Source organism: Rhinopithecus roxellana, chromosome 3 (assembly GCF_007565055.1).
Source record: "Rhinopithecus roxellana isolate Shanxi Qingling chromosome 3, ASM756505v1, whole genome shotgun sequence".
In the NCBI taxonomy this organism is placed as follows: domain Eukaryota; kingdom Metazoa; phylum Chordata; class Mammalia; order Primates; family Cercopithecidae; genus Rhinopithecus; species Rhinopithecus roxellana.
In genome coordinates, this window is record NC_044551.1 from 84,268,841 (window position 1) to 84,286,803 (window position 17,963).

Genomic DNA, 17,963 nt, shown 5'->3' on the forward strand with positions numbered 1-17,963 from the left:
TTTGCCCAGTAATACTATATTCACTGTTTTTTGAAAATTGAGACACAATTCACATAACAGAAAATTCACCATTTTAAAGTGTACATTTCAGTGAGTTTTAGTGCTGGGTTGTGCAACCATCACTAATTCCAGAACATTTCCTTCACCCCCCAAAACCCTGGATCTATTAGCAGTGAGTCCCAATTCCCCTCTCCCCCAGCTCCTGGCAAGCGCTAATCTTTCTGTCTCTATGGATTTGCCTGTTCTGGACATGTCATATAATGGAATCATACAACACAGAGCTTTTTGTGGTCTGATTTCTTTCACTTTGCATAATGTTTCCAGGTTTCACCCATGTTGTAGCATATAATTTATTCCTTTTTACTGACAAATAATATTCTATTATATGGATATATCAACATTTGTTGATGTGTTCATCAGTGATGGAAATGGAAGACCCAGTTATCAGGTGTGATGGAAAACAGTTGCCATTGTGTTAATGGTTAGGTCAAAGCCAGAATGAGGATTTGGGTGTCCCACTTTCAATCTGGTCTTGTGTTTATGCCCTGCACTGTTTTTCATGACATCTGAGCATGTGTGTTTTAAATAGTAGCGCACGTGTATTTTAAATTTTAAATACAGCCTAGCTATCTACTTTTAGGATTTTATACCTTTCCATGGATTTTTCCACTATGGAAAAAATGTTTACAATGCAAAGAAATGAAATCTATACATTATGGAAAAATTGTGCCGGGCACGGTGGCTCACACCTGTAATCCCAGCACTTTGGGAGGCTGAGGCAGGAGGATCACAAGGTCAAGAGATCGAGACCATCATGGCCAACATGGTGAAACCCGTCTCTACTAAAAATACAAAAATTAGCTGGGTGTGTTGGCACATGCCTGTAGTCCCAGCTATTTGGGAGGCTGAGGCAGGAGAATCACTTGAACTCGGGAGGCAGAGGTTGCAGTGAGCCAACATCGTGCCACTGTACTCCAGCCTGGTGACAGAGTGAGACTCCATCTCAAAAAAAAAAAAAAAAAAAAAAAAGGAAAAAGAAAAATTGTGCTGAGAGACAGGTTTAATTTTTATTTTCGAGACTAGTGGATGGTGTTTTGTTTGTTTGTTTTTTTGAGATGGAGTCTTGCTCTGACACCCGGGCTGGAGTGCAGTGGCACAGTCTCAACTGACTGCAACCTCTGCCTTTCGGGTTCAAGTGATTCTCGTGCCTCAGTCTTCTGAGCAGCTGAGACTACAGCCACGCACCACCGCGACTGGTGAACTTTTGTATTTTTAGTAGAGACGGTTTCACCATGTTGGCCAGGCTGGTCTGGAACTCCTGACATCAGGTTATCCTCCTGCCGCAGCCTCCCGAAGTGCAAGGATTACAGGCATGAGCTACGGCACCCGGCCTTATGGATGGTCTCAATGCCTCTTTGTCCCTCTGTATTTCACAGGATGACCTGGCATCTTTTATCTGTCTGGTTTTATACATGTATGGTTTCTAGCCTGGGATCAAAGAAGGATTTTATTGAGTTTGGTTCGTGTTTGAGTCATGAGTCCCTTTTTTGTTGTTGTTGTTCACTTTATTCCATGGCAAAAATTGAGAATTATTCTCTCCTTTAGTTAGACAGTCACTGTCATTCAATTAACGTGACCATTAGGTGTGGGGAATATATGCCTTTGAGCCAGAATTTAGTGCATTTCAAGCACATGTGGTCACCTCTCCTTCCCACTCCCTTGCCTGCTACCTAAGTGAAAGCTCACTATGAGATGAGAGGAGACCTTTATGACCTGGCCTCCTTCCCATGTAATGTAATGACTGCCCCAGCTCTCAGGTCTGATTTTCCTGATGACAAGATCACAGAAGGCATGTTAATGTCTATTTACCTGCAGTCATCATTTCTTCAGAGGCAGCATTGCATGTAGTCCCAGGCTTTTACTGCGTGGGTGTATAAGATCCAGAAGCAGATCTGATTTCTGAAGGATTTGGTTGTTGACACTTTTGCTTAGGAACGAGTGACGTGTAGAATGTGGCAAGATTCCAGTGGGGAAGGTGTTTTCCTGGGTTCATCAGGGATTTGTGCTTCTTTATCTTAGGTAGCACAAGTGGAGGGTCCAGCCCAGCCTGGTTTCCTGACTTTGCGCAAGGGTTTTCTTTGCCAAAGCTTTGATGATCTGGTCCTGAATACCCCTAATTACTCATTTCATTTGATGTTGTATTTTCTTGTCGTTCTTTAAGATCTGGAGTAGTTATCATGTGTCACGCTTCACATACCTTATCTCCTTTATATTGTTTCCTGCTTCTAAATATCTGCCAGCCCTCAAATATGAAAAAGCGACTGACCCTGACCCTTGTCTTCTCCATGCTGAGTGTCCCTTATTCCTCCAGCTGTTCCTGGTCTCCAACAGCCTTTTGTCCTGGTCCCCCTTTGTCTGTGTGTTTTCCACATTGTCAGTGCTCCTCCTAATGTGATGTCCAGGCTGGAAATGACACTCCATGTGTGCTATGATCATCCCAAACTAGGACTGTTACTACGACATGAGCCCGATCCTCATTCAACACAGTGTACGGTTGCCACCAGCGCCTACTTAGCCAGTTGCCTATTTGTTTTGTGTTTTTGGAGACAGGGTCTCACTCTGTCACCCAGGCTGGAATGCAGTGGCGTGATCTCGGTTCACTGCAGCCTCTGTCTCCCAGGCCCAAGTGATCCTCCCACCTCAGCCTCCCGAACAGCTGGGATTACAGAGGCATGGACCACCACACTGGACTAATTTTTGCATTGTTAGTAGAGACGGGGTTTCGCTATGTCACCCAAGCTAGTCTCAAACCCCTGGGCTCAAGCAGTCTGCCCACTGGGCCTCCCAAAGTGCTCGGATTACAGGTGTGAGCCACTGTACCCATCCATCAGTTGGCTTTTAATACCAGTCACTGCCTGTTACCCCTGCTCAGTGAGGCATAGGCTCCTGTTGTTGTGCTGTTGATTATTTGCTCCTAAGAGCAGAACTTTGTACTTCCCCTAATCCACTCTATCCATGTTTTACCCTGGGGACTCAGAGTTTCATTCCATTGGAACTATATGGATGGGAGCCTAGCATAATTCCAATGCAAGAAATGGTGGGAGTGAAGAAGTGTATTATTTTTTAGTGATATGTTAGCATTGGCTCTGGTCCTAGAAAAATCCTTCTTCAACTCCTGATCCTGTGGTACTTAAATTAGTCATTTCTAGTTCATGGGGTTTTGTGTTTGTTTTGGGAGTTTGGGAGTAATGGTTTGCATCAATTATGACAGGTGAAAAGAGTGAATCGGGTGGTGAATCTCTTTAGGAAGCTCAATACCTCAGTCCATCGGCCGACTTGTTGTCACTTGGGTGGACCCTTGAATGCCTCTGTCTGCTGTGCTGTCCAGGAAGGGTGCGTGGGGTTCTAACTGGCACCTCTCTGTCTGTTGCAGTTACCTGGCTGAGCAGTGCTGGAATGGCGGCTTTATCTACCTGATCATGCTGCGTCGCTTTAAGCACAAAGCCCACTCCACTTATAATGGCAACAGTAGCAACAGCTCTGAACCAGGAGAAACACCTACCTTGGAGCTGGGTGACCGAACTGCGAAAAAGGGAAAACGAACCAGAAAGTTTGGGGTCATCTCCAGGCCTCCTGCCGACAAGGCCCCTGAAGAATCCAAGGGCAGCATTGGCCGTGAGGTGTCCAGTGACCCCAGCACTGAGCTGGAGAACGGCCCTGACCCTGAACTTGGAAATGGCCATGTCTTTCAGCTAGAAAATGGCCCAGATTCTCTCAAGGAGGTGGCTGGACCCCATCTAGAGAGGTCAGAAGTGGACAGAGGGACAGAGCATAGAATTCCAAAGACAGATGCTCCTCTGACCACAAGCAATGACAAACGCCGCTTCTCAAAAGGTGGGAAGACGGACTTCCAATCGAGTGACTGCCTGGCACGGGTAAGGTTTGGTTTGATTACGGAACCAGAATTTTATGTATTGTGTTTGTTTTTGCAGCCCAGCCCATGCGGGAAATACAAGCTGGGCTCAGAACCAGAATTTTAAAATAAATATTGTTTGAAGTTGCTTTTAAGGTTTAAAAAATAGATCTAAGGTGACCTCGCATTGAGAAGCCAACAAATGCATTAAGAAAAGTGATCGGAGGAGAATGACAAAAAAGCTCCAGTCATTTTATCCTACATAAATAAAGAGCTAGTCAAGTGATCCTAAGTGGAAAACTCAAGCCTTCTGTGTTAAAATTTGAGTCATGTGAGGTCCAGATAAAGTACTTAGCTGCATCATTATTTATCACTGCTGTCACCGGTGGAATTGCTGCTGCAAGGCCAAGAATTCCTGATGGCAGTTGACATCACAAACATCTAAGCCTCAGTATTACACAGGAAGGGTATTCAGTACACTGGGAAGCATCTGCCTTTATTTTTAGCAATTCAAAATTAGTGATGTTTTCATGGGATGGTGTTACTACATTGCTGAATTCTAGGGAAGTTTGGAAGCTTGACAAAAATCTCTGATACTATGAAATCCAGCTGTGAGGGTCAAGGTTGGTTACCATACCCGCTTTGCCTTTAGGTGTATTCTGAATGATAAGGGGTAAGCTTCTAGCCTCAAATGGTCTCCCTCATTAGCACCAACATTCTGTCTTATGAGAATTACATTTCTTTAGGGTAGACATGTTCATTCCAAGAATCCTCCTAGATATTCCTGCAGGCTGCAGTTGAAACGATAAATTGCTGATGTGTATGCTGAGTGGTTTCTTCTCTCACTCAGGAGACAACCTTTAGGGATGAAAGAGAAAGTTATAAAGATCAAAATGGGTGTAGGAGTATCACGTTGAGGCCAGGCGTGGCGGCTGGTGACTGTAGTCCCAGCACCTTGGGAAGCTAAGGATGGTGGATAGCTTGAGCTCAAGAGCATGAGACCAACCTGGGCAACATGGTGAAACCCTGTCTCTACCAAAAATATAAAAAATTGGCTGGGGACCTGAGTGGGAGGATCGCTTGAGTCTGGGAGGCAGAGGTTACAGCCAAGATTGCACCACTGCATTTCATCCTGGGTGACAGAGCAAGACCCTGTCTCAAAAAAACAAACCAAAAAGTATCAAGTTGAGTTTTGTCTGCTGAGAAGTGGTGCCCTGGGAGTAAGTGTGATTTCTGCCATTGTAGCCAAATGTACAGTGGGTTGAAAAGCATTACAGTAACCCCTGTCTCAAGAGGTTATGTTCCTTCATTTGAGGAGTGGGGTGAGCTTCATAAAGTTGGACACAGAGAAGGCATTATTTGTAAATAGAATGTGTGAATAAGAAAAAAATTGATGTCTCCATCAATGATTTGCTACCAATTTTATAAGTTCCCCAAAAAGGATTAAGGACAAAAAAAAAATTATAATATATACCTCTTCCAAATTAAGGGCTGTGAAAGTATTATAATGTGTTTCTTATCAGTGCGTACTCTATCTTGATAGGATTTCTTCCCTAATGATTAGATTGTGCATACACAGAAAGCCTAATGTGAGCAAAATAAGGTAGTGGGTATTGGTTCCCTTAATCATTTGAAGGTTTAAAGCACCAAAGAAGGTTGAATCTCACATACAGTCCAAAGAATAGGCCTTCATTTGACCTAGGACACGGTGGAAATAATTTGGAATGATTTTAAAACGAACAAAGGGCCAGGTACAGTGGCTCAGTCCTATAATCCCAGAACTTTGAGAGACCGAGGCAAGTGGATCCCTTGATGCCAGTTCATACCAGTCTGGCCAACGTGGCAAAACCAAAAATACTAAAAATACAAAACTTATCTGGGCATGGTTGCACATGCCTGTAATCCTAGCTACTCGGGAGGCTGAAGCTGAGGCATGAGGGTCACTTGAACCTGGGAGGCGGAGGTTGCTATGAGCCAAGAATCGCACCACTACCCTTCATCCTGGACAACAGAGTGAGACTGTCTCAAAAACAAACAAAACCTAAACTTTTAAGAGATTACTCATCCTCTGCTCACCTTAATTAAGCATAATAATTATATTAATAAATTTAATTATAATTGAACTTCTGGATTCGCTATTTGAAGACTACGCATATCAGAGTTCCTTTGCCTAGTTTTTATGCTCAAAACTTTTATCCTATGAGGTATAAATGAAAGAGTGAAAACAACCAAACTGCGATCCATTGCCTTTAGGGTATTTTTGTAAAAAGTCATATGCCTATAGAAAGGGGAGACTGGCCGGGCGCGGTGGCTCAAGCCTGTAATCCCAGCACTTTGGGAGGCCGAGATGGGCGGATCACGAGGTCAGGAGATCGAGACCATCCTGGCTAACACAGTGAAACCCCGTCTCTACTAAAAATACAAAAACTAGCCGGGCGAGGTGGCGGGCGCCTGTAGTCCCAGCTACTCGGGAGGCTGAGGCAGGAGAATGGCACAAACCCGGGAGGCGGAGCTTGCAGTGAGCTGAGATCCCACCGCTGCACTCCAGTCCGGGCGACAGAGCGAGACTCCGCCTCAAAAAAAAAAAAAAAAAAAAAAAAAAAAAAAAAAAAAAAAAAAAAAAAGAAAGGGGAGACTTGCCATCTGGAATTTGCATTCTTTGTAACTGTTTATAATTCATATTCTGAGTTTTGGCACCGGGTCATACCTTTTGCCTTGGTAAATCAGAATGGACCACACGTTTTCTCAGGCTCAAATATTTTAGCACCCTGTTCAACCATAAAATTATCTTTATTAGGTGCACTTGCCCAGGATTAGTAGGGTTGGCAAAAAGTAGATTTTCACAGCTTTCCCCCACATTCTGGTGGCACCCGAATTGGAACCAATAGACCTTCACACAAGCCTGTTTAGGTTCTCGGGATTTTTATTTTTACTCCAGGACAGAGACCAAGGTCATGCTAAAATGGAATTTCCAGAAAAACAGAAAATGCCTATTTACCTCTTAAGCCTTTAGGGGGGAGTATTTTGTTCCATTTGAATAATGGGAGATTAAACATGTATTTTTCCATTTCTGCCTTTATAATGATTTAATATAGCTGCAAAAACTTAATAAATGACAGAAAAGCTCAGAGCATTCAGACCATTTTTGTTTGTCAGGCACTTCTTTTTCATAGACTGTTACTTGTTCTAAGAAAATGTTCCATTAAAATAAACCCTCAGTCTTGCCTTTTCCATCCGGTTCCCTCTTAATAGAGCAATAGGAGATATATCTCCTTTAAACAAATTTTTCTTTTTTAAAAATGGTATTTTCTATAAAACATTAACTCACAATAATACATATATAAGCAGATTACTATTTAAAAAGACAAAGTTGGATTTATCCTCTGAAACAGACTCTCCTAGGATGTAGACAAACTATTTTACACATGAATTCAAAGTTCCTCATTATCTTCTTAGCAAAGATCTTTACTCCTCTAAGATGAGAGGTTTTGTGAATCTGCTTATATAGAACGTAATGTATTTTTGTATTGCTACATGTTGAAAATGAATACAACCAAATGTAGTCACATAACAAAAAAAGAATCCTACCACTTGCCAAGCAGGACAGTTTATTCATGACTGGCACGGGAATGTCTATGGGTACATTTGTAGTATTTCCCTAGGAATCGTAATCTACCCTGTACAGTACCAGACCCTTTTCCTATGCCTCCTCTGTAAGTGGTTCAGCAGAGACCTCATGCAGGCTGCCCGGATCTGCATCTGCAGAAACAGGTAGAAAACTCCGAAGGAGCGTCACACTCAGAACATCTCCCTGATGAGCCCTCATGTCTGCATCAGAGGCAGCCTGAGGATGGTCCTTTTCCAGGAAGCCCCCTTGGTCACTGGGTGAACTCACATTGTCCTACATGGTAACATCTCCCAAGTCTGTGTGTGAGCCCTCAGCTCTCTCCTGAGCCCTGATGGCCACTGGGCAAACTTACATTGTCCTACCTGGTGACATCTCCCAAGTCTGTGTCTGAGCCCTCAGCTCTCTCCTGAGCCCTGATGGCCACTGGGCAAACTTACATTGTCCTACCTGGTGACATCTCCCAAGTCTGTGTCTGAGCCCTCAGCTCTCTCCTGAGCCCCCTGAATTTTGTGCCCACTGCCTGCAGGATGTCTCCATGTTGGATATTTCACATCATGCCTAAAACTTAGCGCATCCCTTTCCCATAGCACTGAACCCACTCCAGTGCTCCAGGTCTCCCCATCCCCAAAGTTTGCCCAAGCTGGAAGTTTGATGAGATTCAATGGGAGTGACCAACCATACTGGTTTGTCTAGAACTTCCCCTGGTTTCTCACTGAAAATCCTGGGAAACCCTCCGTCCTAGGGAGACCGGGACAGCTGGTCATCTTGGAGTCACCTGAAGCACTTCCTGCTCCCTTCTGCCATGTTCGGTCAATCACCAAGTTCCATCAACTGTAGCTCCTTTTGAAATCCTGCAGCTCAGCCTCCCTCTCTCTTTACTCCCGTAACTTTGGGTCAGGCTGCTTTCGGCTAGGCTGCTTTCATTTCGCCCCTGGGCTATCATAGTACTCTACTACCTGGGACATCGCCCCCATTCCTATCCCATTCATCCACTGTCCCAACTGCCACCAGAGGGACCTTTCTAAACAGCACATTTCATTACTCACACATACACATAGGTGCACAACATACATGTGCGTGCACACACACACACTGGCTGAAACCTGTTTGGTGGGTCCACTTTGCCTTCATGGTTGTTACCAAACACATTGTCAGTCATTCGAGGCCCTTTATTATCTGATTCCTGCTTAACTGTCTGCGTCCATCTCTCACTGCTTTCTTTTTTTCTTTTTTACCTTCACCAGTTTATTATATAATAAAGAATACAGATGAAGAATTGCATAAGGCGAGGTCCAGAGGGTTCCCAGCACAGGAGCTTCTGTCCCTGTGAAGGAGGGTGGGGTGAGGGGGGTGCATCACCCTCCTGGCAGGTGGATGTATTCACCAACCTGGAAGCTCTCTGAACCCCATACTCTAGGGATTTGTATGAAGGCTTCATCCCGAAGGCATGATGATTTGTTAACTCAAAATCCAGCATTTCTCCCCTGACTCCAGAAGATGGGGTAGGGCTGAAAGTTGCAAGCTTCTCATGGCCTGTCCTTTCTGGTAACTAACCCCCATCTGGAAGCTATCGCTGATGTCCAGTTTCTTACTGCTTTCTTCCTCCCTGATTTGGAGTGAATTCACTGCAAGCTTTTTCAAAAGCCATACTTACTGTCACCTCTGAGCCTTTGCGAGTGGTGCACTCACTTCCCGGTTTCTTCTCCCCTCTCCTGTGTCGCTTAGCTTCTACCTTTCCTGGGGGACCAAGCCTCAAGACACCCTCCTCTAGAAGGCCTCCGTGACATTCCTGCCACCTGCTCTGTGGTTAGCCATCTCCTCCTCTGTCTCCTGCGGTACCCTCTGCTGGTCTTCATTCGTGCCTGAGCCCCACGTATTCCAATTACCATTTGGCTTGTTGTGTCCCCAATAGACTAAGAGCAGAGCCTTTGATTTTTTAAAAATGTTTTATATATTTGGGGGATGGAGGTGCAGATTTCTTCAACGCATATATTACGTAGTGATGAAGTTCAGGCTTTAACTTACCCATCACCTGAATAGTGAACATTGTACTCAGTAGATAATTTTTCAGCTCTCACCCCGCTTCCCCCTTTTCCAGTCTCCAGTGTCTATTATTCCACTCTGCATGGGCACCCATTGTTCACCTCCCACTTAGGAGTGAGAACATGGAGTATTTGACTTTGTGTCCTGAGTTATTTCACTGAAGGTAATGGCCTTTGGTTCCATCCATGTTGCTGCAAAAGACATGATTTCATTCTGTTTTATGACTGAGGAGTATTCTGTGGTATATATCACATTTTCTTTTCTTTTCTTTTTTTTTTTTGAGATGAAGTCTCACTCTGTCCCCCAGGCTGGAGTTTAGTGGTGCAACCTCAGCTCACTGCAACCTCTGCCTCCCGGGTTCAAGTGATTATCCTGCCTCAGCCTCCCAGATAGCTGGGACTATAGGTACCTGCCACCATGCCCAGCTAATTTTTTGTATTTTTAGTTGGGGGGGGGGGGGTTTCACCATGTTGGCCAGGCTGGCCTCGAACTCCTGACCTCTAGTGATCCGCCCACCTCAGCCTCCCAAAGTGCCGGGATCACAGGCATAAGCCACTGCGCCTGGCCTGGTGTATACCACGTTTTCTTTATCTAGTCAGCCAGTGATAGATACTTAGGTTGATTCTATATCTTTGCTATTGTGAATAGTACAGGGCGGGGCCTTCTTTGTCTTTGTTTCCCATCTTAGCTCAGTGCCTTGTAGATATTTATGAAGGCCCCAAGAGTCCTGGTCCTGGGAGATGGGACCCTGAGTTCCTGCCTCAGTTCTGCCATCCCCAGCACTGTGGCCTTCGGGTTGCTGCGGCCTTTCTCTGGCCTTCTGTTTTCTCACCTGTAAACTAAGCATTTTGGTCTGATGGCTAAGGGACTTCCAGCTCTGACATTATGCTCACCCATGTCTTACTGATCATTCTGAATAAGAAGGTGTAAACAAACGGTTTTAGAAAAGGTTTGCAAGTAGAGCCGGAGCACTTACTGCAGCAAGATTCTGGTTGGATTGTGTCTTCTCACATACGGGGCAAAGTGGCTGTTGTCAAGTTTTCTTTTTGGTTCCAGCAGTAATGAGGTCATTTACATGCTGTGACACAGCTTCCTTGAATGTATGCTCCTGTTTTGGTAAATAAATCGCTTCGTTGGCTTCAGTGAAGGGATGCATGTGTGAACTCACACAGTAATTGGCAGTTTACAGGAAAGGGTAACACTCCAACAACATTAGTGCAGAAGAGTCCATAGCATCCAGTTTTTCAGGGTTTGGCTTTTTCTCAATAGACTGACAAAGTCTCGTTGCCCTTTTAGCTAATATAAAAGAAAACAAATGCCCAAACCATCTGTCTAGACAGGGTCTGTTGCAGAACTCGGTCTCTCCAACTGGACCAGGGTTCACACATTGAACACACTGGCAAACAGACAGATCTCCCATCTGTGTGAGCTTCTTAACCTCAGTCGCAAGGACTGTCATGGAACTGTTAGATCAGTGGATAGACATTCTATATTTGTTCCTTCAGTGCTATTTATGGGATATCATTATTATGTGGTAGACACTGTTCTAATTGCTAGAGAACTGGTTGGTAAGCAAGACAGACAAGGTTCTTACCTCACAGCGTTTACAGCATACCACAAACAATAAATAAGCAAATCCACGAATCACAGTGTCAGAAACTGACGAGTCAATGAAATAAAACAGGGTGAAGTGAAAGCTGGCTGGGCAGTGTCATGGGCAGGGGGCTGGTTGATGTTGGGTATCAGAGCAGGAAGATCTCAGTATGTCTGAGGCAATGTCTGAGCTGAGGATTGTCAGAAAAGGGCAGCCCTGCACAATCTGGGGCAGAATGTTCCCAGGAAAGAACCAGCAAAAGCATCTGCCCTCAGGCAGGAACGATAGAGTGTTCCAGGAGAAAAGACACTGGGCACTAGGAGACGATTCAGGAGGTGTGGTCAGGGCTGGTTACAAAGGTTCGCATATGCCACCTTGTAGTTTGAACCTGATTCTTGGTCCGGTGGGAAGTTGTTGGAGGGCTTATGCTGAGTGCATCACAGCCTGTGTTTTTGAAACATTCCCCTCGGATGTTTGATGGAGGATCATGGATTGTAGGAGGTAAAAAGTTAAAAGGGAGACCAAACTGGAGCTGGTCACTTTGACAAGGGGGAGGTGGCGGGGGAGATGAGCCGAAGTCGGTGGGTGTGGGATCTGTGTTGGAACTAGACTCTACAAATGGTACTTGTGGTTCAGATGTGGGAGGCAAAACAGAAGGAATCAAAGATACTTCATGGACTTTCGGCTTGTGGATCATCTTTAGCATGAGTAGAGGATAATGCTGTTCCCATTGAGATGGGAAAGAAGCCAGGAGCAAGAGAGGAAAAAGTCCAGTTTTGATTGTACTAAGGTGTATATCAGATACCCAAGTGGAATTGTCAAAGGAGGTAATTGGAAATATCCTTAATATCGTTATATTTAAGTTGGCCTGTTAGTTTTTGGCCAGTACAAGTTTTAGCCTAGTAAGTGTCAGACACTGGTTTTATTTTTTACTGAACATTGCTGTAGGCAAATACATTTAAAACTGACCATTGTGGGCCAGGTACGGTGGCTCACGCCTGTCATCTCAGCACTTTGGGAGGCCGAGGTGGGCAGATCACCAGTGGTCAGGAGTTCGAGACCAGCTTGGCCAACATGGTGAAACCCTGTCTCTGCTAATAATACAAAAATTTGCTGAATGGATGTGGTGGTGCGCACCTGTAATCCCAGCTACTCGGGAGGCTGAGGCAGGAGAATCGCTTGAACCCAAGAGGCGGAGGTTGCAGTGAGCCAAGATTGCACCATTGTACTCCAGCACTCACTCCAGAGTGAGACCCTGTCTCAAAAGAAAAACAAAAACAAACAAACAAACAAAACTGCTAACATTTACTTCTTGCTGCTTGTGTCTTCCTTTGTTAGTCCTCTGAACTCCCTTCATTAAATGATCAGAAATTCCAAGGTGAGGAAACTTGCATTAATTTCTTTGGACACTCCCCTCCTACTTCCTACTTTCAATTTTGAAAAAAAAAAAAAAAAAAAAAACTACGTTATTGGATAAAAGTGGAAAAGGAGGTCTGTTTCTTGACTAGTGTAGTTGGGGGCTATATTACAGACTGGTGATTTCTGCCCTCTGAAGCCAATTTTATATGTTACGTGTTTTGCATGACTTTGTTTTTAACGAGTTTTGTGATTTGGGGCGGCTGGGGGCAGGCAAGTGGAGTGGATATGTGGGTGCTCTTGACGGAAAGTGTCTTGAACTCTTAGGTCAGTGTATATATACATTCAGGCTGATATTCTATTCCCATGAACATCGTTTTGCATGTTTCTTGTCCCAAGTCCTACTTCTAAAAGCTTTTAAAAATTAGAAAAGAATGTACCTAGTATTGTCACATCCTTTGTTAACCATACTTACATGTTTTGTTTGACAAGGAGGAGGGGAAAAGGGGAAAAGAATGGTGGTGTAAACTAGTAAGGGGAATGGATAGGTTTTTATTAATTTGTGCTAAAACCCAAATAGATTTTCTTATTTCTGGACTCTAAGAATGGTCCCTGTTGCTCTTGGGAAACAAGTCCACAGCTTTTCTGTCCTGGAAGAAACACTCATCTTCTAGAGCCCAGCAGTCAGAACATATCTTCCATGGGAAAAAAAAAAAAAGCCACCATCCTACTCTCATGTGTGCTGTGAGGCAGCCACAGGGCTGTTCCCTATGCTGGTGTGGGAGGCCCAGAAAGCCAGGACAACATCCAGTCAGCACATCCCTGATTCTGTTCTTTTCAGTGGTATCTGCTAGGCCATAGGGCCCCATGGGAAGTGTTGAAAGTTGCCATCTTGGCGGCTGTACTGATCCTCAAGAGTGGCTTTTTGGAAGTAGTAGAGCAATAAGAGACTTAGAAGGCCAGGGAAGATGTTTCTGAATGGGGAAGGGAAAGGTGTTCCAGAGGTCAGAGGCAGCAAACCAAAAACCGTAGAGTCCAAAGTAAGGTGATTGGATGAAATAGAGATCGTTGACAAGTTCATGAACTACTGTGGTAAGCCAGTGACTTCTGAAGTTACATTTGGCCAGACAGGCTTCATTTGACTGTGGTCAGGGGATGGAGGAGACAGTTGGCACCAGTGTCTGTTCCTGGGATAGCGGAACCCCACCGAACAGTGCGGTACCCGGAGTGTGGGATCCAACAGGTCTCTGTCTGCTAATAATTGCCTCAGACATTCCTATTGCTGCACATCAATGACTGCTCGACATCTGGTTTTTTTACTGTTGCGTGAAGTTTCATTTCAGTTTCTGACTGTGTATTTCAGATTTTCTAAATGCCACACATTCTTTCTCCTTTGCAAGCAGCTTGAACAGGCAGGTTGCCTATTTCTAGGGGGATGATGGCTTTGTCCATGTTGGACCTTAATGGTTCCATTGGACTTTTCATGATGGATGTTAAAAGCAGATGGCTTTTGTTTCACATGTTGTTTCATATGTCATATGTCATTTGTTTCATATGAAGATGGCTTTTGTTTCATATGTCTTGTGAGCCAGGCCCATATAGCTAGGGCTAAAAGGAACTACAGGGGTGAGTCTGAAGTGAGACTCCAAAGTAAATCACTTTGGAAGGTTTTGCTTTCATTTCTCTAAATAGCTAAGGACTTGGGGGAGTCAACGGTTTTGCAGTGAGCATATGTGTATGTCCTTGAGTGAAGCAAGCAGACAAGCAGAGGATAAACCAAGGTAGAAAGGCTATCAGCAATCAGATGGCTTAGAGACATTGATTAGTTTATTTATTTATTTATTATTTTTGGTTTTTTGTGTGTGTGGGGCGGGGGTGGGGGTTCACCTCCACCTTCCGGGTTCAAGCGATTCTCCTGTCTCAGCCTCCTGAGTAGCTGGGATTACAGGTGCCCAGCACCACACCCGGCTAATTTTTTTTTGTATCTTTTTTAGAGATGGGGTTTCACCATGTTGGACAGTCTGGTCCTGAACTCCTGACCTCTGGTGATCTGCCCGCCTCAGCCTCCCCAAAGTGCTGGGATTATAGGCATGAGCCACCACGCCCGGCCTAGTTTTTTTTTAAAGAAGATTTGTATAGGGGTTGAAGCATTTCTTAAATGTATTTAGGGAACCTGTAGCCCAGCATCTGTGGCAGTGGCTATCAAATTCATCAATTAATTTTTTGTTTTGGTTTCTCTATCAAATATCTCATTTATATGTTTTAAGGAGTTTTGAGATTCAATTCAATATGGGGTTTTGTTTTTCTGTTTGTTTGTTTGTTTCTTTGGTGACGGAGTCTTGCTTTGTCACCCAGGCTGGAGTGCAGTAGCGCCATCTCGGCCCGCTGCAACCTCCACCTCCTAGGTTCAAGTGATTCTCCTCCCTCAGCCTCCCGAGTAGCTGGGATTACAGGAGCTTGCCATGATGCCCAGCTAATTTGTTGTATTTTTGATAGAGACGGGGTTTCACCATGTTGGCCAGGCTGGTCTTAAACTCCTGACCTCAGGTTATCCGCCTGCCTCGGCCTCCCAAAGTGCTGGGATTACAGACGTCAGGCCTAGTGCCTGGCCCTCAATATGGTGTTTTTAACATAAATACGCTTATATGTGTATATATAAGTAATATAGTTACCTATCAACATTTATTTACTGGGTGTTGTACTGCCACCTATTTGCACAAATATTTAATTCTAAGAACAAACTTGGAAATATTAACTTCCCAATTTAGAGGCAAGGAAACTGAGACTTTTAAGCGTTAGGTGGCTTTCATAAGTTATAAATGGCAGAGCTGGGTTCCAACTAGTTGAAGTCTCTTGGCACCAAGACCTGAGCTTTGCCTTCCTTTCATCTTTATTCATTAGTAGCTGTGCCGAAATCCAAGGAACCCAGAAACAGCCAGTGTTTATGTGCACAGTGGCATCCAGGTTTCAGGCAGAAGCACCTTCACTTAACAGGACCCTGTTCAGGAAATGTAATAATCACTGTGCTGTGCTGCCCATAGGATGGTCATTAGCCACAGGTGGCTCTTGAAATTTAACTAGAATTCAATTCAGTTACAAATTCAGTTCCCCAGTTGCCACTAGCACATTGCAAGCATGCAATAGCCACCTGTGGCTGGTGGCTCCATATCAGATGGCTCAAATATAGAACATTTCCATGATCACAGAAAGTTCTGTTGGACAGCACTGCCAGCCAAAGACTTGGGTCCAATCGGCACAATTCTTTTCTCCTGTGATAATCTGTGATATCTGTTGACAAGTGATGGATATCCGGCCAGACGTGACAGCTCCGTTCTCCCGTGTCAATGCCGTGTGTCTGTCAACCTCCTTCATGGTGTGCTCACTTTTTCTTCCAAGGAGGAAGTTGGCCGAATATGGAAGATGGAGCTGCTCAAAGAATCGGATGGGCTGGGAATTCAGGTTAGTGGAGGCCGAGGATCAAAGCGCTCACCTCACGCTATCGTTGTCACTCAAGTGAAGGAAGGAGGTGCCGCTCACAGGTGACTAGATAACCCTCTCCCCTCCCCCGTCCCTCCGCTTCCTGTCCTTCCCTGTCCCTCCCCGCTGGTGCAGGCCCTCTTCCACTTGTTCAAAACCCTGGTGATTACAGTTCATAAAGATTATGCTGGAGCACAGAAGGAAACCAGGCAAGAGTGGTTCGAATTGAACACACCTCTGAGCACAGGAAATGGCTAATTGCAGAAGATACTGCAGGATCTTCTAGAACAAGGAGAGATTGGATTTCTTTGTAGTCCAGTTTTAGTTTCAAGTGAATGTTATGTATCCTAACTTGCTGAGACGATATGAGGCTACTTATTGAGAATATGCTCCTGAGTAGAACACCGCATTCCTAAGATCTTAACTCCTGTAATACTTGACTAATGACCTGGGAAAGTGATTGGTTTTCAGTTTGACCACAGAAGCCCACAGCACTGGGGCTTCACTTGTCAGGTCTATCAGGATTTCAGGCATACTTAGATATATGTATCTCTGCCATACAGATGTGGAAGGAAAATTAAGTAAATGTGAATTTTTCTCCTTGTGATCTGAAAACAATTCATACCTCAAAACTTCTTTTGTAGGTCAGGTGCGGGTAGCTCACACCTGTAATCCCAACACTTTGGGAGGCCAAAGCAGGAGGATTGCTTGAACCCAGGAGTGTAAGACTAGCCTGGGCAACATGGTGTGAAACCTGGTGTTTACAAAAAGTAAAAATTAAAAAATAGTGGCCGGGCGCGCGTATAAGGCCAGCACTCTGGGAGGCCGAGGCGGATCACCTGAGATCAGGAGTTCAAGACCAGCCTGGCCAACAGGTGAAACCCCGTCTCTACTAAAATTACAAAGAAATGAGCCAGGTGTGGTGTTGTGTCCTTGTAGTCCCAGGTACTTGGGAGGCTGAGGCACAAGAATCAGTTGAACCCGGGTGGCAGAGGTTGCAGTGAGCCGAGATCGCACCACTGCACTCCAGCCTGGGCAACAGAGTGAGCCTTTGTCTCAATTAAAAAATAAAATAAAATGGGCCGGGCGCGGTGGCTCACGCCTGTAATCCCAGCACTTTGGGAGGCCGAGGCAGGCGGATCACGAGGTCAGGAGATTGAGACCATCCTGGCTAACACGGTGAAACCCCATCTGTACTAAAAAAAAAATTACAAAAAAGTTAGCCGGTCGCGGGCGCCTGTAGTCCCAGCTGCTCGGGAGGCTGAGGCAGGAGAATGGCGTAAACCCGGGAGGCGGAGCTTGCAGTGAGCTGAGATCGCGCCACTGCACTCCAGCCTGGGCGACAGAGCGAGACTCCATCTCAAAAATAAATAAAATAAAATAAAATAAAATAAAATAAAATAAAATAAAATAAAATAAAATAAAATAATAAACTAGCTACTCTTGTTGGCACACTCCTGTAGTCCTAGCTACTCAGGAGGCTGAGGTGGGAGGATCACTTGAGCCCGGGAGATCGAAGCTGCATTGAGCCATCACTGTGCTAGTGTACTCCAGCCTGGGCGACAGAGCAAGAGATTCTGTCTCAAAAAAAAAACAAACACTTTTTTTTTTTTTGAGACGTAGTCTCGCTCTGTCGCCCAGGCTGGAGTGCGGTGGCGCGATCTCGGCTCACTGCAAGCTCCGCCTCCTGGGTTCAGGCCATTCACCTGCCTCAGCCTCCTGAGCAGCTGGAACTACAGGCGCCCGCCACCACGCCCAGCTAATTTTTTGTATTTTTAGTAGAGATGGGGTTTCACAGTGTTAGCCAGATGGTCTCCGATCTCCTGGCCTTGTGATCCGCCCACCTCGGCCTTCCAAAGTGCTGGGATTATAGGCGTGAGCCACTGCGCCTGGCACACTTATTTCTTAATCTGAACAATGATTTGAAGTAGGAAGAGGAATGGTGTTTAGCT

The 17,963-nt window shown here is 44.9% G+C and overlaps 1 protein-coding gene across 5 annotated transcripts in view; it reads left to right on the forward strand.

Annotated features, from left to right (window-relative positions):
• Window positions 1-17,963, forward strand: part of PDZD2 (PDZ domain containing 2) — a 485,800-nt gene that overhangs the window by 353,193 nt on the left and 114,644 nt on the right. For 4 of the 5 annotated variants that reach the window (XM_030927372.1, XM_030927374.1, XM_030927375.1 and 1 more), the window contains 2 exons: window positions 3,434-3,935; window positions 15,931-16,073. In XM_030927372.1, the coding sequence (XP_030783232.1) occupies window positions 3,434-3,935; window positions 15,931-16,073 (645 nt within the window). The remainder of the gene's footprint in view (window positions 1-3,433; window positions 3,936-15,930; window positions 16,074-17,963) is intronic. The other variant, XM_030927373.1, reaches the window with a different exon arrangement.